At 39.2% G+C, this 25,993-nt stretch overlaps 1 protein-coding gene across 2 annotated transcripts in view; it reads left to right on the top strand.

Annotated features, from left to right (window-relative positions):
• Positions 1-25,993, top strand: part of LMBRD1 (LMBR1 domain containing 1) — a 46,669-nt gene that overhangs the window by 402 nt on the left and 20,274 nt on the right. The window contains exons 2-8 of one of the 2 annotated variants that reach the window (XM_053381172.1): positions 2,188-2,364; positions 6,705-6,765; positions 10,869-10,966; positions 12,861-12,925; positions 14,885-14,973; positions 15,897-15,970; positions 25,798-25,923. In XM_053381172.1, coding sequence (XP_053237147.1) covers positions 2,188-2,364; positions 6,705-6,765; positions 10,869-10,966; positions 12,861-12,925; positions 14,885-14,973; positions 15,897-15,970; positions 25,798-25,923 — 690 coding nt within the window. Of the gene's footprint in view, positions 1-2,187; positions 2,365-6,704; positions 6,766-10,868; positions 10,967-12,857; positions 12,926-14,884; positions 14,974-15,896; positions 15,971-25,797; positions 25,924-25,993 lie in introns of both variants that reach the window. The other variant, XM_053381171.1, reaches the window with a different exon arrangement.

Below are 25,993 nucleotides of genomic sequence, written 5' to 3'. Positions count from 1 at the left end.
CCCATGGGATTTGCTTTCTAGGAAGCGAGTGAAAAACTGCGCAAGCCGAAGTGCTCGGGAGGAAAAGAATCGAGCAATAATAGCCAAATATCGTTACCTTGTTTTCCAGCGGGTGCGGAAAGAGCCCCTATATATGTGTGCCATAGGTTTCCCAGTTAAAGCCACCTTGTCGTTAAAGTGTAAGGTGGGTTAGGCGTCCCTTTTTGCACCCTTCCTTTACTGATCCTGTCATCCATTCGGGAGGTTAGAGTAGCAGGGGTGACTGGCATTATGCAAATAAAGTGGCATTAGGACAGTACTGCTCAGGGCTGCATGTAGCAAATACAGTGGTACCTCCGGTTAAGTACTTAATTCGTTCCAGAGGTCCCTTCTTAACCTGAAACTGTTCTTAACCTGAAGCACCACTTTAGCTAATGGGGCCTCCCACTGCCGCCGTGCCGCCGGAGCACGATTTCTGTTCTCATCCTGAAGCAAAGTTCTTAACCTGAAGCACTATTTCTGGGTTAACGGAGTCTGTAACCTGAAGCATATGTAACCCGAGGTACCACTGTAATAACACTTGCAGGTAGAGTTTGGTTTATAGCCCTTTACTCTGATGTGCAATAAGAAGGGAGTGTTTGTTTTTGTTTTGCATTGGTAAGCATATGAAATTTATACACCAGTCTTGAAATGGTACTGTCTAGAATTCTTCTACTTGAGCATACTAGTATGGAAATGTAAGGTCTTGAGAAGGGGAACTGTTTTTCTTTCTCCTGCCCTGTTTTAAGTACCAGATGTATTGATGGTATGAAATAAATAATCCCTACCTTGGCTTGCAATGAGGGAGTGTGGAACTGATGAACGAACTTTTTGTACCTGCTTAAGGCTTGTGTATATCGTATATGCAGATGTCCAAACTAAATAGCACCCCATGGCTCAATAATTTCCAATGCTAATACAGTCTAAGATGCCCACTCTGCCCTTCAGCATGCATTACATGGCTTTTTATTGCCAAACCTATCTACAGATCTTCAGTGAATATTGAGAGGACATACTAGGATTACATTAACCATTTCGGTGTGGCAAGCATCTACATAGAACATTACATTTCTGCAAATGTAATGTATGTTTGCACAACAGGTGCCTTAAAAAACTGGGCTACGCATGCACAATCCCTGTGTGAATGTGAAGAGGTCTGTGTGTCTATCTGAGAGAGAAGTAGGGAGCACTGTAGATGGTAGTAGCAGATTTGGGGAGTCTAGATTTAGTGGACAGAATGGGCAACCACACATGCATGGGTCAGGCTTTGTTTGGGGTGTCTGGGATCTCACAGTTTTGTTTTATGACTGTGACAGAGGACCTGCAGTCAGTGCTCCCCCCCGCCCCGAAAAATAGGTGTCAGTACTCACCATGAAGTTGTTACAGTAAGTGCCACACTTTTTAACAACAGAAAAGAGATGTCGGTACTGTGTACCTTTGAGTACCCCCTTAAAAAAAACATTTCCTGCAGTCATAAAGCTTCCTATGACCAAATAAGTAGAACTCTGGACAGTCCAAAAGAGCAAGTGTGAGAGCCAGTCTGGTGTAATGGATAGGATATTGGATTTAGACAAGGGAGACTTGACTCGCTGCCCTTAGCTAACCTTGGGCAACCAATCATTGTTACATCACAGATTTGTAAACAATGGGATAACCCTACATAAGTCACCCTGAACTAGATTAAGATCATGTTGGTTTCAATTTGGCTGAAAGTTTACCAATCTGTTAATAAATTTACAAATGTTTTAGGAGTTCAGGGTAGCCTAATGTGTGTTACCTTATTGGTAACAATCCTGGTAACAAATGGGAAACTTGCTGTTACAAGGTAAAATAGAGTCCTGAGGTATTCAGTTACCAGTTGTAAGAACTGACTCATTACATTAACATTCAGATAAGATATGAAGCTGCTTAAAATAGAAGCCTTACAAGTGTTGAATCTGCACTTAAAAATAATGGCTTTGTAATTTTCTAACCCACTGCTGCATCTTGTTGGGGGGATGAAATGCTGACCTGGTGAAAGGGAAAATCTCAAAAGAAACACAATTAAAAATCTGTCCATAGAGAGTACATACCTTTGCATGGATTTTGTTTTTGTATTGAGAAATAGGATTATGGCAAGAATATGATTCTTTTACTGGGTTGTAGTAACTTCTGTATTATTATTTTTAGGTTATCCTGATATTCTGCTGGGTTTATGTCCGCAAGTACCAGAGCAGACGTGAAAGTGAAGTAATCTCTACTATAACAGCTATTTTTGCTCTTGCAATAGCACTTATTACATCAGCACTTCTGCCAGTTGACATTTTTCTGGTTTCTTATGTGAAAAACCAAAATGGGACATTCAAGGTATGTATTGATTACCCCTTCCAGCTACTTAAAATATATTCAAGTGGGCTGCAATGATAAACACACTTAGTAGGGGATAAGCCCCATGAAAAATGAGACCAACAACAAAGACAAATGAACAGGATTGGTCTGTTGATTGGGCAATATTGTATCTTCTAATTATTATTCAGTCTCCTAACGTATGGCTAGAAGATCAGGCATTCTATCAAGTGTGACTACTCCATCTCCTTTGAGCTTGCACACTGTTTACTCTTCCCTTCCCTTTTGAACATTACCTTGTGCAGTGTTATGGCTGCATTGGCATGCCAATAGCTACGCTAATGTTTGTTAGCTTCTTAAATATTGAAACCAGGAAGCTGTTTAATTTAACTATTGGTAATTATTTTAACGCTGGTGCAGACACAGCAGTGCACTATAGTTAGTTCTAACACGAAAGGGTGGGGAAGGAGTTACGTACAAACTTGAGCTGAGGGATAAACAAGGCATGAGCTTTCAGCTTCCTAACCATAATCAGCAGATTGTGCAATGTTATCTCTGAACCAGGCCCACATGTCAAATATCATAAAACTACATTTTCAATAGGAAGAGGGCAGCTGTATTACAAAATGTGCAGTGTCACTGAATGTAAAAACAGTTGCTTCTCTTTCCAGCCTTGTACATACAAGTAATGCATGTTAGGAGAGCTGAAGCAGAAGGATCAGTTAGTGTTTGGCACTGATTCAGCATTGGAATTTTGTATGTTTTATTACCTGAGTTTGGTTAAAAACAGGATTAATGGCAGTAATGTTCTGAATTTGTTTTTAAAGGCAGTGGGTTATATAAACTTCTTTCTTTTTGTGTGTGTTTGTTTTCCATATATATATTAAAACCATAAATTAATAAATAAAAATGGTACTGCTTGTTAAAAAGGCAGAAATAACTTATTGAAGTGACGATAACTTGCATATCACATATGACTAATCTTAAATTGGCATGGTTTGTCCATTGTTGGAGTATTACTGCGTGTGTTGCTCATTTGTACCTATTCACTGTGACAGGATATATACATACATCTTCCAGGTTATATCCAGGGTTATATGAATTACACTCCTTACAAGTTAAGTTGTGTAGTGGCTTATTTTTCCTAATGTGAATTCCAAGATCCATGTTTCTTCCAATAATAATAATAATAATAATAATAATAATAATAATAATAATTTATACCCCAGCCATTCTGGGCAGCTCCCAACAGAATATTGAAAACATGATAAAGCATCAAACATTAAAAACTTCCCTAAACAGAGTTGTTTTCAGATGATTGGAAATATGAATTTTTGGATAGGTAAGGGTAGAAGGAAGGGAATTTGTCTTGAGAAAGGATTGACGAGGTGCATATGACATGGAAAGTCATCATCGGATTATTTGTGATCTAGCCCACTCTGGGACTTCAGTTGCTGTGCTATATGTACAATTATTATAAACTCATTTCCCCCCTTTATGAATTTTAGAAGCATCTGAAACTTAAGATGCTAAATTCTAATGCCTTTAACATATTAAATTCTAGATTGTGTTAAAAATTGCAGTAAGGGGGAAAAATGTCTTTGGGTTGTTACAAAACTTCTGCATTCAGTCTCTCTGCCTATAGCCATAGCACCTGAAATACATCTTTGAAAGACTAGTGGCCCAACACAGATATAGATATACACATATTTACGTATTTGTCCTAAATGGATGCCCACCTCAAATCTTTTAAGGGCAAGTTGTAATTTGAATTTTTCTGTGGTTCAATTACAGCCACAGTTGCATTATGGAAAAGCAATGGGTCTCTTAAAGTGTTATCCAGCCTGGAGTAAGAATGGATTGTGCGGGAAAGGATATAAATTCCAGTTCCCATCTGTTAAGTTTAAACTGTTGCAATAGTCCCTTCCATTCTCCTAGGTCATCTTATTTCTTCCATTCCTGTAAGCACATTCAGTCTAGCTTTTTAATACGAATCCTATTAAGATCACCCCCCAGAAGTAATCCCCCTTCTCTAAAAGGGAATAAACTACTCAATATGTTACTTTAAAAAAAAGAAGAAGTTTGATTAACATACCTGCTGTAGTAGTGGAAGCTCATGTTGGAGTGATGATGGAGAATGACAGGTGTCTTTTCCTTAAGGAAAATACTGTTGTCCTGCTTCTTTCTGTTACGGATAAATTTTGTTGTGCCATGTTTTTAGTGTGGCTTCACTTTGCACTTGGAGATAGTAGAAGGTACATAGTGGGATAAACACCTCCCTTTCCCCCTACCATAGCACACAACAGTTCTTTTCTAACTCCTGAGCAGTTCTGCTTCTAACACTGGCGTCCACACCCCCCCCCCCGCCCCCATTAGCTATAGCAGTCTCTTTGGCTGAATCAACAGAAACCTGTATGGTCACTCCTGTGTCAAATGCTGTGTTTGTCAAGGTTACTTTCAGAACCCTCATTTCATTGGAAACAGGGCCTTGTAAACTTGATGTAAAGATATGAAGTGACTCTGAATAAAGGGTGCAAATTAAAAGTAGAATGTTGCCTCCCAGTGCCACATTAAGTACACATTTTGTTTACTTAACAGCCATAGTGCTGTATCTAGTAATTTGGATATGGCTTTTTCAGGCTCCAAGTGAGACGTTGAAACCATGATTCTCCAGTGTCTTACGCCTTACAGACTGTGGAATGGAGGTTGAAAGTAGATGTGTGTGTTTTAAGTATTTTGTTTATTCAGAAAGAGCTCAAATTAAGCATACCTGTCCACATTCTTCTGAGCAAGTGATCTACTTAAACACTTTTGGCAGGCATCCACAGTTAAAAGTCATCAGGGGCAAGTGCCCATGGACGTTTGCAAGCAGCTTCTGACAGCTTCTGCAACTGCAATTTGGAGAAGGGATGACACAGCTGGAATGTGACTGGCAAGTCCTGTCCCTGCACCTTTTTCCAAACTGCAAGACAGCTGAGAGAAAAGTCTATGCTTATTTCAGAGCTAGAGCTTGGAAGAAAGGTAGTCTTGTGTCTTTTGCATGGATGTTCAGAGAAGGGAAGAAATAGGGAAATTTCTGCTGTTTTATCATTCTCCAAATTTTTGAGAAGAGTTCTTCCTCAGATCCAAAAGGCATGGCAGAAAGGTGAGGATTTCTGACCAGTGGTTTGGATAAGATAAGATAAGCCACAGGAATCTTTCCATAACCCTGTGCAAGAGAAGCATGACTCTGCCTCTCTATGCTTTCCAGGAGAAGTGATGGAGTCTTCTCTCATTTTCAGCAGTTTGGACATGTAAACCATTTCTGCCAGAGTCCTGCTTTTTCTTTCCTTCTCCATAAGGGAATGCAAATGAGAGAATCCTCGTCTCTGCACATGTTAATGGATTTGGTTTGGCTGGGTTGGTAGTGAGGACAGATGGAGGCAGACTGCAAGCCATGCTTCTGTTTGTGGACCCTGGTTTTTTCTGGCAGTACTGGAGCTTGGAAGGGTAATAACATGCAATATTCAAAATCAGCCTAGTTTGGGGGATAGACCACATCGCTGTCAACTGGATGAGAGGAATGAGGGCTTTGTTGTTGTTTAGTCGTTTAGTCATGTTCGACTCTTCCAAACCAGTGTAAATTAATAAGATACGATTGTGGGGTTTTTTTGGTCTATTTTTATCATTTCAGATAAGATTATTATTTCCCTGGAATTACTCCAGTGCAAGGCTTTAGATAAATAGGGTTCTAGTGGTTAGAGTGATTTTTTGTTGTTGTTAGACTTACTCACCCCTCCTTGGGTCATAACAGTGACTGCTTTAGAAATAGAATTGCATTGAGTTCTTGCTAATGTAGCAACATTTGATTCATTACAAGATAGATTATTTGAAAGTTGAAGAGGTCCGTGCAACCAACTGATCAGCAACTAGGTATAAATATATTTATGCATGCATTATGTGGGAACTTATCTGGGAACTGCAAGCCATATTGCTTTACATTGTAAATGTCTATGGGTTTCTGACTGAGCCTTAAAAGGAAACAAAGATATTTAGTAACAAGTTATTTAATTGTTTGGGGTATGCAAGATCACAACTACTATGGCTGAAAAGTAATCTGTGTTTGTACTGAATGGTTCTTCTTCAGTAAGATACACCACGTTCAGCTGTCATCTCTGTAGCACAACTCTTCAGAGGAGAGGGAAAGTAGAATGAAGCGTCTTAATTTCATTTGTTGAGGTGATTCTTTGAAGTTCAATCGCCCATCTACATGTATGCGATGTAGCAGAAGTTGATATTTGAAAGTAGTTATTGTATACAGCTTACACAAATTGCTATTTAATGTAATATTGTTGTTTTTCTTCTTCTATCAACATTTCCAGGCTTGGGCAGATCCGAATGTTACAAGGCAAATTGAAGACACAGTATTATATGCATATTACAGTAAGTATTATAAAATAACACTCTTTATGTTCAGATCATGTAGTTTTGTGGCATATTTCATGTGTATACTAGTTTTTAATTTTAAATTGTGGTTTTTGCTATGTTCTGCTACTTCACATTATTTTTTTCTGGCTATCCTGTGAACAGGAGTTCTTTTGTTCTCTGAAGGTCTTCTATTTTGTTATGTTTGTAATTAAGGTTTTTTTTTCGTGTTGTAAGCCACCTTGAATATGGTTTTAACTATGGAAATGCAGCATACAATCAAAATTATGTATGTATGTATTTCTGTTGGCCTCCTAACCCCCTTCTAGAAACATGCATTGGGAGTTCTGATTGGTCCCTTAATCAGATCAGTTGTTCATAAAATTTAGAACGTTAAACACTGACTTTCTTCAAGACTGCCAGTATCTCATTAAAAGATCTTGAGCGGCCTTGCTTCCTGAGATCTTTAGCTGAAAATGACAGATATTGAACTTGGTTCTTTATATATATCATTCTGCCACTCGTGTCTTCCCTCTCCTCTTAGTTTCAGAATTGTAGTGCATTAGGCTGCCATATGGTATTATTTAGGAAAGGCAGAAAAGTTACAACAGAGGTTGCCATAGTGGTGCTCTCTAGATGTTGTTGGGCTCCTGGCTCCCAGCAATCCAAGCCAGCATAGCCAGTGGTCAGGGGTGATGGAACTTGTAGTCCATTAATATGGAGGGCACCACATCGACTATCTTTGATGTGCAGTATTCAAATTATCTCTTTCCTTAGATAGCAGTCTTAAAGTCATTTGGTTTAGGTTTCTGAAATGGCATATTAACCTCCCAAGTAGTAGCTTGCAATGAGATATTATTTTGTGTTACTTTTGCCAAAGTTCAGAAAAAGCTGATGGCATGTTAAATTATAGAATGTAGAAAAATATTTTCAAACATTGTTATTTCATTCTAACATGTGCTCAGCAGGATGTTTGCTCATATGCTGCCAAATAGTTTAGTAGAGTTGCTTCTGGATATCAGCATCCTTGATTTAATCTTGGCCTCGCTTTGCAGATGTCTGCATTTTGATCCCCTGCTAGGAGAAGTATTTATTTATTAAAAATACCCCTTTCTAGTTAAGGAAATGACATCCCACTGTACAGGGAGAATTCTTCAACGAAGGACATGTTCCAGTTTGCATAATATGACTTTGATGGGGTTTCTTTATGGGAGCATGATGAAAGAACTGTGGTTCCCTTCCTGAGCATGAAGAAAAAATATTATTCTGCTGCACTATGAATTCATTACATGTCAGTAGCTGGTTATTTTTGGAAAAGGATGTCTTACCTAAATTCTATTCACCTTTCAGCTTAAGCATAACACGGCACAACAGTTTTTTACTTACAGGAGTAAATGATGCAATAAGATTAAACATAACATTCTTCAGATGGCAGTTAAGAGGCTCCCTTTCTTACTGTGTTGTTGTTTTTGTTTTAACTATTTATTTATGCTTTTACCTTATATTTTTATCTTGTAAACCACCCTGAGATCTTATGATGAAGGGTGGTATGCAAGTCTAATATAATCAATCAATCAATCAATCAATCGATTGATTTCCCCAACAGAGGTAATCTTCTTTCCATTCTAGATTCCCCCTCCTAGCAGGATAAATTCAGAACCGTAGTCTTTTGCCATTCTTAGCAAAGCCATTTTCTCTAAACTTGAAAATATTTTCACTGCTAAAGCTAGTATACCTGGGAAATGGCTTGTGTGTGCTGCATGATCTGTCAGAGCTATAGCTGTTCAGATAATGTGTTGCATGTCTCCAGACAGAAGAGTGACCTGTGGATTAGTAGGAGAAGCCTTCCTAATTTTCCAGCCTAATACTTAATGTATCTAGCATAAAGCTAATAGGCTAGAAATGTAAAGTACTCACCCACCTTTATTCACTGGTAATGTGAAACTCTTGTGGAAAGCCTATTCATTTGAGACTCTAAAGTGCTGACTCTTGAGGCTTTTAAGCTATTGAAATAATGGAATACAAGTAAGGGAAATAAAACTAAGTTTCTAGCGAGTACTTGAAGCTGCTTCAAGAAAGCCGTATATTTCCTACTCTAGAAGCATTATCACACACACTTTTATTTTAGATAATAAAGTTAAGTGTCCCCATCTTGAGGGAAATATTTTGTAGTCTGTAGGCTTGATGCTGTTGCACAGACCAACCTCCAGATGGAGCTAATGATTTAAGTATAAATAGAAAGCGATTCTAAATGTGTCAGATTAATGAGGTAGGCACCAGGTGCCCAGGCATTCTGTATGAGCGGAACCATGACTTCACAAAATGGCTACCAAAATGTACAAAGGTATAAACGGTACTAAATGTAAATCAAACCGAATAGTTCCCATCATAGATAAAGCTGAAAGCAAATCTCTCCCCCCACCCAAGGTAGAAAAAAATACTCAGAATATCACACAATTTTTTTATTTGGACACTGTAGCCTGATCACTTTTGTGGACAGCTTTTCTCTGTAATCTTTAAATAAAACGTTTTGATGTTTAGATGAGTCTGCAGGACTTTTTATTAAAGACTGTATACTGGTCAGTCGTTCGATCTTTCTGGATTCAGTTTTAGTCTGAGGTTGCCTGTGGGTGTGTTAACAGATCAAGAAAGTGTTGGCAAGCCATTTTGCAGCCTGTAGGCTGTGATAGGATATTAGGAAGTATGTTGTCATTCCTCTTGCTGAAAGATGGATGTATTTGCCTGGAAATAAAAGTATAAGGGTGGGATGCTTTGAGAATAGAAGATGACACTGGTAGTCACATGGGCACTGAAGGATCTTTGATAATGTGATTTTGATGCGTATTTTGGGGAGAGATTTTGGTAGAGGTGAGCCAAAATGACCGCAGAGAAAAGCATGTTTTCTTCCATGTATGAACCACAACATATTGGGATTTCTTGTTTGCTCACCAATGTTTATCTTTAAAAAACATACTGCGACAAAATTTTATACTTGCCAAAGATTGGACTGAAGTCTTGTTTGTGTAACTTGCAATTTTTCAATAAGAAAACGTAAGGAAGAGATCCCTTTTGACTGTGTGATTTGTACATATCATTTTCTGGAGTAAATTCACCATTCTTGTTTCTTGCTGATAGCATAAAAGGACTGTGGCAGTAAGTACTAGTTATAGGGCTCTTTCTGTTTAGTACTGACAGTTGTAGTAAAGAGCTGTTTTCTGCAGTAAAGAATTATTTTCTACCATTCCTGAATTTTTAGTTCTGGCAATTTTTGTACAAAATAGTGACACGGTAACGGAAGATATAAAATATGGTTTTGGTCTGAGAACAAATGATAAAGGCTTCCTGCCCATAGCTATTGTGACATAAAACACTTGAAAATGGGTTTGACCCAAGTTTGTCAGTGTTTGCTTGTTACTCTTGACTCTTTCCCACTGTTTCCCAACCCTTTACCTCTCCATTTAAATTCAGACTAAGCTCATCAGAACAGGGATTGCTACCTCTTGCCCACGTGAGCCTGGAAAGCAAATGAGGCACCAACAATAAATAAATATATATATATATATATATATATATATATATATATATATATATATATATCTGCACACACACACAAACTATTGATAAGATCAGTCACATGCTTTTGTCAATCATCAGCAAATTTTAATTGGTCAACCAGGCTACAGCCAAAAAAACAAGCAAAGAAGTTTTAGCAACCAAGCATAGACAACAGAGCACAATAAAGCACATGAGATGAAGCACATATAATATGTAAAGCATACATTCACATGTGGCATATACCTCAAGCTGTGAACGCTAGTTTCATAGGCTTACTTGAGTTAGGAAGCTTTTTCAGTAACCATAGTTGTGTTGAACATAACAGGCTCAGCCCTGCTAAACGGCAGATGTTTAATTTTGTTGATGTCGCAAAGATGGCAATCGGCTCTAAGATTTTCTTTCAGTACTTTGTCCTTGGAGTTTCATATAACTTGCAATATAATATATAGTGTATTGCCTCAGTAGACCAATATTGTAGTAGTAAATGAGAGTTTGAAGTGTGTTAACATGTTCCTTTAACATCATTTTTGGGGAGAATGATTATTTTTCCATCCTTTCACTTCTAGCACTCTATTCCATCATATTATTTTGTGTGTTCTTATGGATCCCCTTCGTCTACTTCTACTACGAGGAGAAGGATGAAGATGATGCCAACACATGCTCAGTAAGATGTTTATAGGACTTCTGATTGCTTGACTTGGACATCTAGTGAATAAAGAGGTTCTGGTTTATTCTACTGCCAGATGAAAAAAAATCTTATTAAATGCTGTCCAGTGTTAAAAGTAAAATACAGTGCTGATGCTTGAAGCCAGTACTGGGAATTGCATTGACTTAATCTGTCAGTTAACCTACTTAGAGGCTCACCAGGTAGATCCTGAGCTAAGAATTGTGCTGGCTTTTTGAGAACTCCAATGAAGTTGGTTGTTTTCAACTGACCATTGTTAAGATTAACCACAGCTTAGAATTTAAGTGACATGCTAAACTAAAATGAAGGAGAACGTTTCTAATCTCCTTGCAGCCATGCCAGAGGAAGAGGGTATGTGAACTCTAGCTGGTTCAAAATTCAGTGAATTTTAATATCCGAAAATTCAGTACAGGCAAAAGGAAGTACAACTGCACAGCAGATAGTTTTAGATTGGTTGCTTAGACCTGCTGTTTCTCTCCTGTGCAGTATTGGAAAATGAAGCAAAAATGTACTGCGTGGCATTTGCTATTTCAAGGTGTTGAGATGGTCACCATCTCAACACCTTGTAATAGGTTGCTAGGGAGCGCAAGAAGGAGAGTGCTATTGCACTCAGGTCCTGTTTGTGGACTACCCACAGGCATCTGGTTGGTTATTGTGAGAACAGACTGCTGAACTAGATACATCTTTGGTCTGACCCAACAAGACTCTTCTTACATTATGTTTAACAATGGTTTAGTATCATGTCTAAACACAGTCAGTGAAGGGAGATTGACTTGTACGTATATAAATGCTCATGAAGTCTGTTTGTGAATAGACGCAGCAGTAACCACAGTACTTCTATAAAATGCTTGGCGATCGTGACTTTTGAGGCAGGATAGTAATTAATGCAGTAAATTTTTCATTGATAAAGTGCTTTCAAAAATTATTTCTACAGAAAGCAGTTTTGGCCACCACAGAGTGACCTGTTTGTGTGCTTCTCTAGAAGCTACATGTGAATGTATTTAATCAGTTTAAAGGGTGAGAATAATTTATTGCGTTAAATAATATTGTGTTTTTCTCCTCTTTGACTTGACAACAGTGCCTTTGTGGCGCCAAAAAGTAAATGGGACCAAAACATCCCTATTTAAATGGTGGGGACAGAGAGACTCTAGTTTAAAGAAACTATATATTGTCTTAAGCAAGAAAACAGGAATTAACAGCTGGAAGTAAAATATAATCCTCTTTTATTGATGAGAACCTAAATACTGTGGAAACTTTCATTTTCATTTTAATGGAAAATATCCAGAAGGCTCTTCCAGTAATGAGCTTTCTTTCTTCATTTTCCATTGTTAGGTAGTAGATATTTGCAGTGCAGATTACTCATTTTTAAAGAAACTGTGCTGAAATAGTGGCAGCGAAGATTGGTACCATTTGATGTGCTTGCTGCATGAAACAGCATGCCTAATGCATATTGGACATTCAAAGTCACACTTTTCTTATTGTTCTGTCAGGAAAGCATTTTGGCTTTCCAGAGGAAACAACTCCCCCCCCCCCCGTGTGCTGTTCCAGGGGTTCTCCCAACCCCTCCAGAGACAGTTTTGGGCAGTGGGTGGGAGGAGGAGGAGAGGAAAACCCCAAGGTGCCAGCAGAAGCTGGTGGGACTCATTAGTTGAATCCTGTCCTTGAACTGCAGAGCTTATAAAAGTTCATAATTAACCTTAATTTAATGATATACAGGAAGAAATCAAGATCCTTGAGAATTTTTTTAATTTTCAATATAAATTTTCAAAAAATCTGTTTTGTGGGGCATCCAGACAGATGCAGTAGGCAGAATTAGCTTGAAGATATTGTTAGTTTCTACATATTCTTACTTTTTGTTCTAATTTTACAGCAGGTTAAAATTGCAGTCAAGTATACTCTAGGATTTCTTCTGGTTTGTTCTGCTCTTCTACTAATTGGGTAAGTGGTTATGTTTCTGCATTCTAATACCACAAGATGTTGTAGTTTTCAAGCTTGCTGAAATGACCACCGCCTGCCTCTCATATATCAGCCCCCATAAATCTATATTTAACCAATTCTCATTTTAAAGCTCTTCATAATCTTGCCTCTTCTCTTCCCTAATCTATGTCTCCTGCTCTGTCTCTTTGTTTCTCCAGATTTCTTGTTTCTTATATGTGCTCTCTGCTGCTTCTCTTTCAGCTTTGAACTTGCACTTGATCCCTCTTACGAAACTTTTAAATATTTTTAATGCATATTCCATCCATGTATTTGTGTGTCTATTTCTCCCCTCCTAATACAAGCAGTATCAAAAATACCATGTCTTGCTCAGTAATTTACCAAGGTTGTTTGGTCTTGGTAGCCAGCCAAAATCTCTGCTTTCCAGACCTTGCTCCTCCCCTAGTGGGATGAATCTGTTCACACTGAACTTTTGAGATGTTTAAAGCACTCCGAAGTGCAGCAGTAAGTTGGTGCTGCCTATTTCAAAGTTCAGCAGGTAGTCTGCCACTTACCAACCTCATGCTTAATGTCATGGCATGGACGAGGTTCTGCCCCCCTCCTGAGCTTGGAGGCGAGACGGCTTTTCATGCTGTCATGGAAAAGGAAATGTACTCTCATCATAAAGAGAAGGGTGAGCAGGGTTTTTCTTTTCTCTCTCCTCCATTTACTAATCTTAATGATTTTTAATCATCACCCTTGACAGTAGGGATCTTAGAATAATTTGAGTCCTACCTGGCTTTGGATATTAAGCTACCTCCAATGGTTTAAGTTCCTGTCTTGTTCTGAAGCTTGTTTTCCCTCCCTGGTTCAGTTGACATGGAAAGTTTTGGTTAAGGGAAGACCTCCTGGTTTGTTTTCTTCCTTTTGCAACGAGGCTGCATGCTGGTCAAAAGGCTCATATTTCCTTTTAATGAGCCAAGATCATGAGCATCCAATCAGTCAGTGTTTCAAGGGACTGCCACTGATGCTGCTGGTTATCACTGGATGCAGTAATTCCTCTAGTGAGCTAGGTATTCTCAAGAACTCCAGTAACAGTATCTGAAGTGGTATCTGAAGAAGTGTGCATGCACACGAAAGCTCATACCAAGAACTAACTTAGTTGGTCTTTAAGGTGCTACTGGAAAGAAAAAAATTTCCAGTAACAGTGTCCATTGTGCTGCATCAGCTACTTTTCCAATATTGTTAAAATAGTTAAACTCTCCTCATCCCTGTACCGCCACTTAGATTGAAGTGTGCTGTGACAAAGTTAGGCTCCCTCGCTAGCAGTAGCAGCTCATTATTGTAAAGTCTGTGGGTGTTGGTGGCGCAGCTGTTGTTTGTCAGTGAAAATGCTTGCTTTCAGCGCCACGCAGATGTGTGCATCCTTCTTTGACATAAAATTCCCTCATTTTAGCTTTGCAGATTGTTTTCTGTATTTAATTTAGGAATGCCTTCAAAGCTTGGGAGGGGGGGTATTGGGCAGGGTTTGGTCTTCATAGTCTTTTTAAGTGTTTTTAGTTGATAGCCAATGTTGGCCGTTCTCACTCACTGAAATTAGTGGGCACAAGTAACTTAAATTAATTATTTCAGAAGGTTTCCTCTTAGTAAGCCTTAGTTGAATATCTCTTTGTATTTGTCACAAACTGTAGCAAAGCTCAGTTTCAATAAATAGTTGATGTTCTGGAATGTTCACTCTCTCTACATTTGACTGGCTTTCCAGAAACCTCTGCTTTGGTCACCAGATATTGTGAAGTCAATATAGAGTCAATATTTTCAAACCTTTTTTGTTAGGAACACCGAAATGTAGGGCAGAAGGCTGTAAAAATTTCCATGGTAACATGGATGAGCCCTGTCACCATCCTAGTATTGTAAGACCATTTGTAGTCTTGATGTAGTGTATTTTATCAGAGGATAACATTTTTATTTTTTCCTCCTTGTTAGAGCCTTTGTTCCATTGAATATTCCCAACCAAAAAAATACAACGGAATGGGAGAAAGTGAAACTTTTGTTTGAAGAGCTTGGGAGCAGCCGTAAGTTAGAGACCTAAGAAGTGAATAATTTTGTATATCCTTACTCCAAATAAGACAGTTTTCATTGGACTATTCCATTCATCTTTAAGAATCTTTTAAGTTATAGTGTTGCTCCTAGGAGTTACATGTTTGGAATGTTGTGAGTGTCCTGGGCACTATCCCCATTGGTCACTTTTTCACTGTGCCCACATGGACCACATTCATGACCCCAGAAAGGCTAGATGCAGGGAATACCAACTTTTAAGGCAAAAACCTGCAGCCAGAAACAACTGCTGACATTGATCTTCTAAACTCTTAACTTCATGACGGTGTACTCTTTGTTTTGCTTACTTAGGCTGTCATTCCATTGTGTTGGACAATGGTAAAAGCATTTATATTATAAGTCCTGTGTCTAGAATAACCTTGCAGCTGAAATTTTCTTTTTGATCTGTGCATATGTTTCTATATTTGTTTATGCTGTTTCCTAGGAATGTGGGTGGTGCTGTGGTGTAAACCACAGAGCCTTGGGCTTGCCGATCGGAAGGTCGGCCACTCAAATCCCCGCGATGGGGTGAGCTCCTGTTGCTCAGTCCCAGCTCCTGCCAACCTACCAGTTGGAAAGCACGTCAAAGTGCAAGTAGATAAATAGGTACCGCTCCGGCGGGAAGGTAAACGGCGTTTCCGTGCGCTGCTCTGGTTTCGCCAGAAGCGGCTTAGTCATGCTGGCCACATGACCCGGAAAAACTGTCTGTGGACTAACGTCAGCTCCCTTGGCCAGTAAAACGAGATGAGTCCCGCAATCCCAGAATTGTTCGCAACTGAACTCAACTGTCAGGGGTCCTTTACCTTTAGAGATGACACACACAGTGGAAAAAAGGAAAACAAATGGAAACAAATGTTCCTTAATGTGAATTTCAGCAAAGCATTTCCCTTTTGTTTTACAGATGGTTTGGCGGCCCTATCCTTCTCTATAAGTTCTTTGACCCTTATTGGAATGGTGGCAGCTGTTACATATACAGTAAGTATTCATCTTTTTGTCTTGTGTTCATTTTGATGTTTGCTTCAGCTACAACAACTTGGAAGTCTTTCCACAGCCAATTCTTTCAGTTGTGTTGGAGTAACAAACGTGAATTGGAATAGTTGAGTTGTAGGTAAATGTTTTTGAGTTTAGGTCATGTCTCTAAGTGTGTGGTAAAACTCAGTTGAATGCTATTATGCTTTAGCCTTTAAAAGAAAATTTCTAGACTCTGGAATCTTCCCCCTTCAATTAAATACTTTCCTTTTCAAAACTGTTTAAAACACTTTTCTTAACATTGTGCATAGTGGCAGCTTTTTACCATGAAGCTTGATTTAGTTGAGCATGATTGAGCTTTACCATTCCTGTTGGAAGTATTGATGAACCTAATCTTAATAAGAATTTTGTGGAGATTATAATCTGTTAAATAGTAAACTCTTGTTTTAGAGTTTTTAGATGACAAACGATTATAGATGATAGAAGAATGATCTAAATTCTTCTAAATATATATGTTCATGTGTGAATAAGTTTTGTTCCTTGCCTTAAAATGGTAGTAAACTATGGTTGCAGTTTCTCAAAAGTTAGTACCTTGGCAGAGAAAGGTTTTAAAATGAATTGTGCAGATGTGATGTCTTCCTGACTCAACACTATAGTCAGCAGAATTTTGATGCCATCCCTAAGTCAATGTGTCAGAGCTGAGGGTATGAAGTGGGATTACGGTTATAGATCTCTGTATTCTGAATATTGACCTTCTCAGCATCTTGGCCAAAGTCTTTACTGATTAAAAGCTTTCACTATAGCAAGCTCTGTTTCACAAAGTAATCTTTTAATACTTATATAAACAGTTTATTCTAGTAACTGTTCCTTCGTCAAGCAAAGAATTTAGAGAACTTTATACCAGTCTCATTGGCCAGCAGCACATGTCCACAGCTGCATTATTAAAATATATATATATATATATATACAATCGGTGAGTGGCAATTATGCTTCTTCCAGTTCTACCATACTCCCTGTCTGTGTGATGGAAATAAACATATGCTGCCTTACATTTGCAGCGCTTTTATGAGTTTTATGGAGAAAATGTGTGTAAGCACATGAATGCATACAAAATCCTAGCGTTTAAAAAGCATTTTTCATTTGATGTATTCACCACCTGAGGAAGTAAGACCCCTGCAGTTGGATCCACCCACATGGTTGTTTAATAAATACACACACGGCACAAAAACTCCCCAGTGCCATGGGATTGCATTATTGAGAAGTGGCTTTTCTGTGTGGGAAGGGTGCCTTTGTGCTCACCTATCGGTGTGCTGTTTGTGTGTGTGTGTTAATTCAGTTGTTGTGGTGGTAGGGCTTATGTGTTCAAAGGTTTCACTTGCTTGTTTTTGAGCCTCATTTATGAACACAGATTATTTTTTTCTTGTGGTCTCCTTACCGTCAGAGTTAAGGTGTACATTGCTGGACTAGGAAGACCGTTGGTCTGATTTCGCTGGCCTTTTATGCTATTGTTCAAAACACTTTGTGAGTTGTGAGTGATCTTAAGGCACTATTTTGAAAAGCTTTTAAGCTTGGGGCCTTCCTGTGCAAACTTCTGAAATCCAGCAAACCATCCAGTTGAGCTAGGTTGTATTCTTTGCAAGGAATCTCTCTGCAAGTGTAAACGTTTTTAGAAAAAACGTTTACTGCTTGGCCTGGTGTGTTGTTCATTGCAGCGTTTAACAGGATATATGTTACTTTGATTTCTTTCACAGCCAAAACTGAATCTCTCTCATATTTTGATTGAACGGTAGCAATATTTTCCTAATAATAATAATAATAATAATAATAATAATAATTTATTATTTGTACCCCGCCCATCTGGCTGGGCCTCCCCAGCCACTCTGGGCGGCTTCCATAAAAACCAAAAATACAGTAAAATATCACACGTTAAAAACTTCCCTATGTCTTCTGAATGTCAGGTAGTTTTTTATCTCTTTGACATCTGCTGGAAGGGCGTTCCACAGGGCGGGCGCCACTACCGAGAAGGCCCTCTGCCTGGTTCCCTGTAGCTTTGCTTCTCGCAATGAGGGAACCGCCAGAAGGCCCTCGGCGCTGGACCTCAGCGTCCGGGCAGAATGATGGGGGTGGAGACGCTCCTTCAGGTATACTGGACCGAGGCCGTTTAGGGCTTTAAAGGTCAGCACCAACACTTTGAATTGTGCTCGGAAACGTACTGGGAGCCAATGTAGGTCTTTCAAGACCGGTGTTATATGGTCTCGGCGGCCGCCCCCAGTCACCAGTCTAGCTGCTGCATTCTGGATTAGTTGTAGTTTCCGAGTCACCTTCAAAGGTAGCCCCACGTAGAGCGCATTGCAGTAGTCCAAGCGGGAGATAACCAGAGCATGCACCACTCTGGCGAGACAGTCCGCAGGCAGATAGGGTCTCAGCCTACGTACCAGATGGAGCTGGTAAACAGCTGCCCTGGACACAGATTTGACCTGTGCCTCCATGGACAGCTGTGAGTCCAAAATGACTCCCAGGCTGCGCACCTGGTCCTTCAGGGGCACAGTTACCCCATTCAGGACCAGGGAATCCTCCACACCTGCCCGCCTCCTGTCCCCCAAAAACAGTACTTCTGTCTTGTCAGGATTCAACCTCAATCTGTTAGCCGCCATCCATCCTCCAACCGCCTCCAGACACTCACACAGGACCTTCACCGCCCTCACTGGTTCTGATTTGAAAGAGAGGTAGAGCTGGGTATCATCCGCATACTGATGAACACCCAGCCCAAACCTCCTGATGATCTCTCCCAGCGGCTGCATGTAAATGTTGAAAAGCATGGGGGAGAGGACAGAACCCTGAGGCACCCCACAAGTGAGAGCCCAGGGGTCTGAACACTCATCCCCCACCACCACTTTCTGAACACGGCCCAGGAGGAAGGAGCGGAACCACTGTATGACAGTGCCCCCAGCTCCCAGCCCCTCAAGACGGTCCAGAAGGATGTTATGGTCGATGGTGTCAAAGGCCGCTGAGAGATCCAGCAGAACTAGGAAACAGCTCTCACCTTTGTCCCTAGCCCGCCGGAGATCATCAACCAGTGCGACCAAGGCAGTTTCAGTCCCATGATGAGGCCTGAATCCCGACTGGAAGGGATCCAAATGGTCCGCTTCTTCCAGGCGTGCCTGGAGTTGTTCGGCAACCGCTCGCTCAATCACCTTGCCCAAGAATGGAAGATTTGAGACTGGGCGATAGTTGGCCATCGTGGCCGTATCTAAAGATGGTTTTTTAAGAAGCGGTTTAATAACCGCCTCTTTCAGCGGGTCTGGGAAGGCTCCCTCACGGAGGGAAGCATTCACCACCCCACGAAGCCCATCGCCCAGTCCTTCCCGGCTAGCTTTTATAAGCCAGGATGGGATATTTGGGATACGGATGGGTAGACACTCCACAAATCTGCCCTTAACTTGTACTCACGTTAACTACCTCTAAACATGGAGCCTCACCATAAATGATAAATAAGGGCTTGCTAGAAACCCCATTGGCTAATTAGGCCAACCAAAATGTCATGAAGTAGGGTGCAAGCTTGCAGTTACTCCAGAACTCTTCAACAGGCCAGATGGTTAAAATACAAGAGTCTTAAGAGTGTGGGAGGAGGGAGCAGATGCAGACATGGATGGCTTGACAACAAACAATCTTTGTTTTTCTTCTCTTTTTTAATACCTAGGCTGTTGGAGAACTCAAAAGCTTGTATATTTTGTGACATTTTGTTTGTCCTAATAAATCATATGGATTTTGCTTCTTTTTCTTCTTATGGGCTGACATGGCTACCTGTTACTCTTTGTTAGAAGCTGTATCACAAACATTGCTTGCTTTAAATATGTTCTGCGTTTAAATGATTTTAGATAACCTTGGGTATTAATAGTGAACCTCTCACCAGCTTTGTGCTGCTATTTGAAGTCAAGGTAAAGCAGTATAGCTTTTGCTGTGATGAACGTGATTGATTCTTTCCCCTGCTTCTTTGTTCTTGAAGGGTACATGTAAGTGGCTTTAGTTTTTCCAAAACATTTAATAATGTTTGCATCTCTATGAAAATGTCACTGTAGGTAAGCACTCCAGTGCTGATTAAAAAGATGCAAAAATACAAAAGATACATTTGAATATGTAGGCTGCAACTTTTAAGTGACCTTTTCCGTTATTACTAGTTCACAAAAACTTTGTGATAGCCAATACTTTACTTGTCTTAAATTATTCTATAAAATGTATCATTCATTTTGTAAATGCCAGCATAGTTTATAATTATTAGAATATTAAATTGTATCATTGTCCTTTTGGGCAAACTAAGTTTGGGGAGGACATGTATATTCTGCATAGCTCTGGGAATGCCCTAATATCTAGTGGGGTTTCTTTCAATTGATATTTCTCCCTGAAAGGCTACAGAAATACAATAGGCAGGCATGGGCGTGTAATTGCACTGTAATTGAATGTTTTGTCTGCCAAGTATAGGATAATATTGCTAGTAAACTAGTATGACTTTCTTAATGCATATCTTCTACTTAAACTGAACTTGATCTTTGGACTCTTAACATATTCTGATTATATTATTTCTTCTGTATAGCAGTGTAAATTCAGGTAGAATCCCCTCCCATCCTTTCTAGTGCCTGATCTCTCAAGGAGCTGGTGGTACCATGTGAGGAAACGAGAGACTGTAGACTACAGCAAGATACATTACTTTACTACTATTGTCCTGTGCTCTAATCATACTGTGCATGTTCACAACTATGCTACCAAAACGTGCAATACGTTTGCTTAAATTAATAATTATTTAATCAGGAAAAAGATAATACAAGTAACTTTGGAAACTGACCATAGGCTTGTGGTCTAAATGAAAATACATTGTGGAGAGTGGGGGGGGGGGGAATGGAGGGCACAGAGATCCAAGGAAAACAATGGAGAAGGATTTAGATTTTTGTTGTTGAAGGAATCTGACATGTATTGAGAAAATGTCCTTGGTTAAGATGTAGGGACTGTCAATGTGTATGAACACAGTGTGTTGTATCATCATCATGAACAGAAGCTTTTAAGGTAGGAAACCTTAAGGTAGACACAACAGATAACAGTCAAGGGAAGTCTGGATTCTGCTACTGCCTTCACAACACATGTGGTAGAGAAGCACAGGTGAAATGTCTTTCTATTCTTTGGAACAAGTTCTCTTAGCAGCAAATATTTTTTGTTATGCCGAGCATGTCAGAATTGAGCAATTCCTTCATACAGGGCTGTCTAAGGCTGTTCTGTTTTCCCCCTGCATCAACTGCCTTGCCACCTTTCGGAAGGCTTATTTTCTATGTACTGTACTCTTTCTTTTTTATTTATGCATTTGCTAAATTTATGATCCAACCTTCCTCTAAATGTTCACATTAGTGCATATTTGTTACATAGGAAAACTGAGCCCCTTCATTTTTTTGCTGTCATTCTGCTAGGAAAAATTAATAGAGAAGATTTGCAAATGATGGACTGCATAGTTCTCACCTTTTGAGAATTGTCATCTTCACTACAGGTTAGCTTATAGCCATTCAGAAATGGAATCATTTTCCTACTGAAGAGATTAAGAGACAAAAGGCAGCATTTTCTATTTAGAAACGCTCTTTACATATTCAAAAAATGGACACAGCTTGCATCAACTTCAATGTAACAGGGATTTTATTCACCACCTTTCTGTGCTACTTGTGTATTGTGTGCAGCTTCGCTAGAGGGCAGATGTGGGCAGTAAATATATTGCAGGGCAGGAATTGCATCTTGAAAGTATTTTGTGTTCAGTTTAGTGCTTTATATAGTCTAAAATTGCATGTTATGCATTCTAAAAAAACCTAACAAATAGTTTGTATTCATTTCAAAACACAACAGTTATTGCCAAGCAGTAATTGTACTTGAAGTTACAGGTTTAATTAACAAGTGGCACTTTCAGTGACTGCCACACATTTGGAAAATGGGCATTATTAGTAGCTGTTGGGACTTAATGGTTATGATATTTACTAGTACTGGAACAAAAAGCACAAGCATTGCACCTTTAATCAAAACTAAGCGGTGGTTGCCAGTATATTTTCTTGTGCTCTAAATCAGAGGTTTTCCATCTGAGATTGCAGCCCAGCTTCTGTGAGGAAGGGACCAAGCCAAGGAAAGGGCTGCCTCCATAGGTTGGTGTGTTTATTTTCAGCCAGTGCCTGAGTCTACCCTTCAGCTCCTTCTGCCCCCTCTTCATAGGGCAAAGCCTGGAATATGGACTGCCATAAAGAGCCTTATGCACATATATTCCTTACTCCTTGTTTTTTTTATCTTAATAATGGATTTTTAATTGTTGTAAGCATCTTGGGCAGCCAGTTTTAGATGAAAGGCGGACTTTGAGAAAATCGGTAATGGTATTCAAGTTTTCCTGAAAAAACAGGTTGTCCATCACTACCAATTTCTCATGCAAAGTTTTAAGGCCCTAGCTTAACTGATGATGGAGAAGATCAATAGTTTTGGCCAGATCCCTTTTGCAATATTCTGCTTGAAATTGGCATTTCACAAGCTATGGGAGTATGGCTTTGGAGAGCTGCTGTTCCGTGAATAAAGGCAGTTTTGTTGGATGCTGCTTGTATGAGAGTAAAGGAGTTACTTATATTTTGGCCTTAAACTCTGCCAATTCAATAGGCTTAGCTGGAGTCAAGGAGCAATACTGTTGTAAGATATAGATGGTAAAATGGAGCTCATATACAGCTGTGATACGCCATTTATCTCTTTTTGAATTTCCACAGCAGTGCAGTTGATCCTGGGTAAGTGGAAAGTTTATTTTCAAAAACGAAACAGAAAAGAGGGAGATGCAATTGGCTGATAAAATTTGAGTCAATTGAGAATTTGAGATAGTCCAAAGAAATTTTTCTTTGAGTGGGAAATGCCCCAGTGCCTTATTGTTATTTACTTACATAATTCGTATCAGGATTTATCACCATGATTCATTTCTGTTACACTGTTTTCTCTTTTTTTAGTTTTCAATAATGTGTGTACACATACATGCCATCTTTGCTTCTGGCATTTTTATAGCTTTTGCTTTCTGGATAAACAGCCTCCATTCCTCAGTTACCCTTGGAGGGTTGTACAGTTTATGGCTGTATATCTTTACTGTCTGATAAACAGTTCCAAGTTTTTCCCCTTCAGTATAATTTAGAAATGCTATTAACCCCCCTCCCAAACAGCAACCTATTTTCACACATTTTTGTCACTCTACTTTCGATTTATATTAATACCTGGTATCATTAGGTTTCACCTCTTACAATATTCCACCACCAGCACCAAAATGGAAAATAATCTCTTGGGAATGATTCTACATCATGACATAGCATCCGGCCCTTGGGGCCACTCTGCAGCAAATGGGAACACCACCAGGCTGCTCTGAGAGTTGAAGAAGCAAAGCCTTTTCTCTTGTCTAAAGAGGAAAAGCAACCTGTTGCCACCTCATCTTAAATAATATTAAGCCCCATACAGTGGTACCTCGGGTTACATACGCTTCAGGTTACATATGCTTCAGGTTACAGACTCCACTAACCCAGAAATAGTACCTCAGATTAAGAACTTTGCTTCAGGATGAGAACAGAAATCGTGCTCCGGTGGCGTGGCGGCAGCGGGAGGCCCCATTAGCTAAAGTGGTGCTTCAGGTTAAGAACAGTTTAAGGTTAAGAACGGACCTCCGGAACGAATTAAGTATTTAACCTGAGGTACCACTGTACTTGTGACCAAATGCTAACAGATTTTGAATAACCCTTGAGATTATTGATTCAGGTAGGTAGCCATGTTGGTCTGACACAGTCAAAATATATTTAAAAATTGCCTAGTAGCACCTTAGAGACCAACTAAGTTTGTTCTTGGTATAAGCTTTCATGTGCATGCGTACTTCTTCAGATACTTGAGATTATTATAAGCTTCATAGTCTGTTTTTACTCATCCTTTCTGTATTATATTTTTTTAATGCTTGGGAATATACTGTATTTTCAAATATATGGTTATTCTCTTTTTTAAAGACCAATATAAGTTAGCTTCTCCCCTCCCCATATACTGTCATGTCACTCATCTTGAACAAAACACCTGCGCTTTAATTTAATTTTTCCACCCCTTCCTGTCATAACTGGAATTGCTTTATAGGTTACTGTCTTTTGGGGGGTGGGGGTGGGAAGGGTATATTAAACATTTTCTTTCCATTTCACAGACTTTATTTTATGTGCTTTCTAAATTACTAGGTATTCCTTTGCTCGAGTTCTTAAATTCTTCTTTAGAGGAAGATTAAGAGCAAGGCTTTATCTGTGGTGGAACACATTCCCTACAAATAGTTACATAGGTGCTAGGCAACTGAGCTCTGTATGCCAGCACAAAACTTATTTGCCCAGGCTTTTAGTGAATAATGCTGTGGTTTCTGTTTTATCTGGGGTGTGAACTAATTGTTTTTACAGTTTTTATTTTTTAACGACGTCTTAATGATGTTGCTTTTGCTGAAAAGTGGCATGTAGATAGGAATTAACGGTGGGTTACAAATAACTAGTTTTTAAAATATAGGCATTACTTTCTATTTTCTCGGGGGGGGGGGGCAACAGAGAGGCTCCCTCTAAAGATAAGAAATGTTGGTGGCAGCACTATCTCACGATTACTGACCATTGGGAAACTCACCATCCAACTTTAGTTTGAAAACCCCCAAAACCTAACTATTATGGAAGAACTAACAAACCATTTGAGGACATCAAGAAACCACAAAGCCGCAGACTCCTTTCATAAAACTTGGCAAGACTCTTTCCTTTATTGATAAGGATTATGTAGATGCACAAGTGCCAAAATAGCATGTCTGCTTCTGGAATCTATACCTATTTTATGAGGTGTTCATGGAGATACTAGCCATTTATAAACTAACAAATGAGAACAAACCCCTAGCAGTGTAGAGTGATAAGACCTTTATTCTCTTCTGCTCATTACCTCAACTGCCTGCCTGTACCCCACAACAGACCCATTTACCTATCTACTTCTTTGCTCTTATAAGCAGAAGGTTGTACTGAATTTTTATGTGGCTGACTACCGCATTTTTATGTTGCCGATTTTATTGTTTGTGTTATTGTTATATATAGTAAAATTTTTTTGAAAACGAACAAACCATTACACAAGGAATTTCTATTCTCTCATTCCTGTCTTTCATTTCTCCTTCCTCGTCTCCTACAACTTTTAAAAAAAGAATTGTTGCTCTAGAAACTTGTATACTTTATCTGTGTTTGTCAAACAGCCAGTTTTTTATTTTCTCCCCTTTCCTGAGATGTACAGAGTCCTCATTTTTATTGCTTTTTATAATTTTGCAGTCTCCTGTTTTTTTTTTTTGTTTATAAGATTTTCTATTTTTCTTATGGACTACTGCCAGTCTTGTACTGTATCCCTTTGCAGCTTTATTTCTTGCCAAGTTCCTCAGCCTATAAAATTGGACTACAGCTGAGCATGTAACCTTCCTTTCTCAAAATTTACAGCACATCTGAATAAGTAGCTACAGTTTTTCATACCCGCTATAGCCAATTGTCTTCCAAATGCTAAGTTTCTCCTCCATCCTCCATTGATCTCTAAGATGATTGAGGTAGAGATTGTTGCAGTTAAGAGGTATATAATTTGTTTAACTAACTAAGCACCCACTAGTAGTCCAATACCATATTCATTATATCGTGCTGAGATTGGTCTGATGGGCAGAATATGAATAAAACAACTACTTTCTGTGTTGGTTCTAGGATACTGATCAATGTTTTGTCTCAAGGTGAACACTTACAATTGAGAATTAAAACCATCTTTGCATTTCCTCCCCCCAGGCTTATGGCATGTCCGCTTTGCCTCTGAACCTGATAAAGGGAACAAGAAATGCTAGTTATGAGCGCTTGGAAAACACTGAAGATATTGAAGAGGTTGAGCAAAGTATACAAAGGATTAAATCAAAGGTTTGGTTGGGTTTCTGTCTTAAAATATTGCTTTTTAACAGCTTTAGCTCTCTGGCCAAACAGGCTCTGG

The sequence above is a fragment of the Podarcis raffonei genome, chromosome 3 (assembly GCF_027172205.1).
Source record: "Podarcis raffonei isolate rPodRaf1 chromosome 3, rPodRaf1.pri, whole genome shotgun sequence".
In the NCBI taxonomy this organism is placed as follows: domain Eukaryota; kingdom Metazoa; phylum Chordata; class Lepidosauria; order Squamata; family Lacertidae; genus Podarcis; species Podarcis raffonei.
This window is presented reverse-complemented; position numbering and strand designations above follow the sequence as displayed.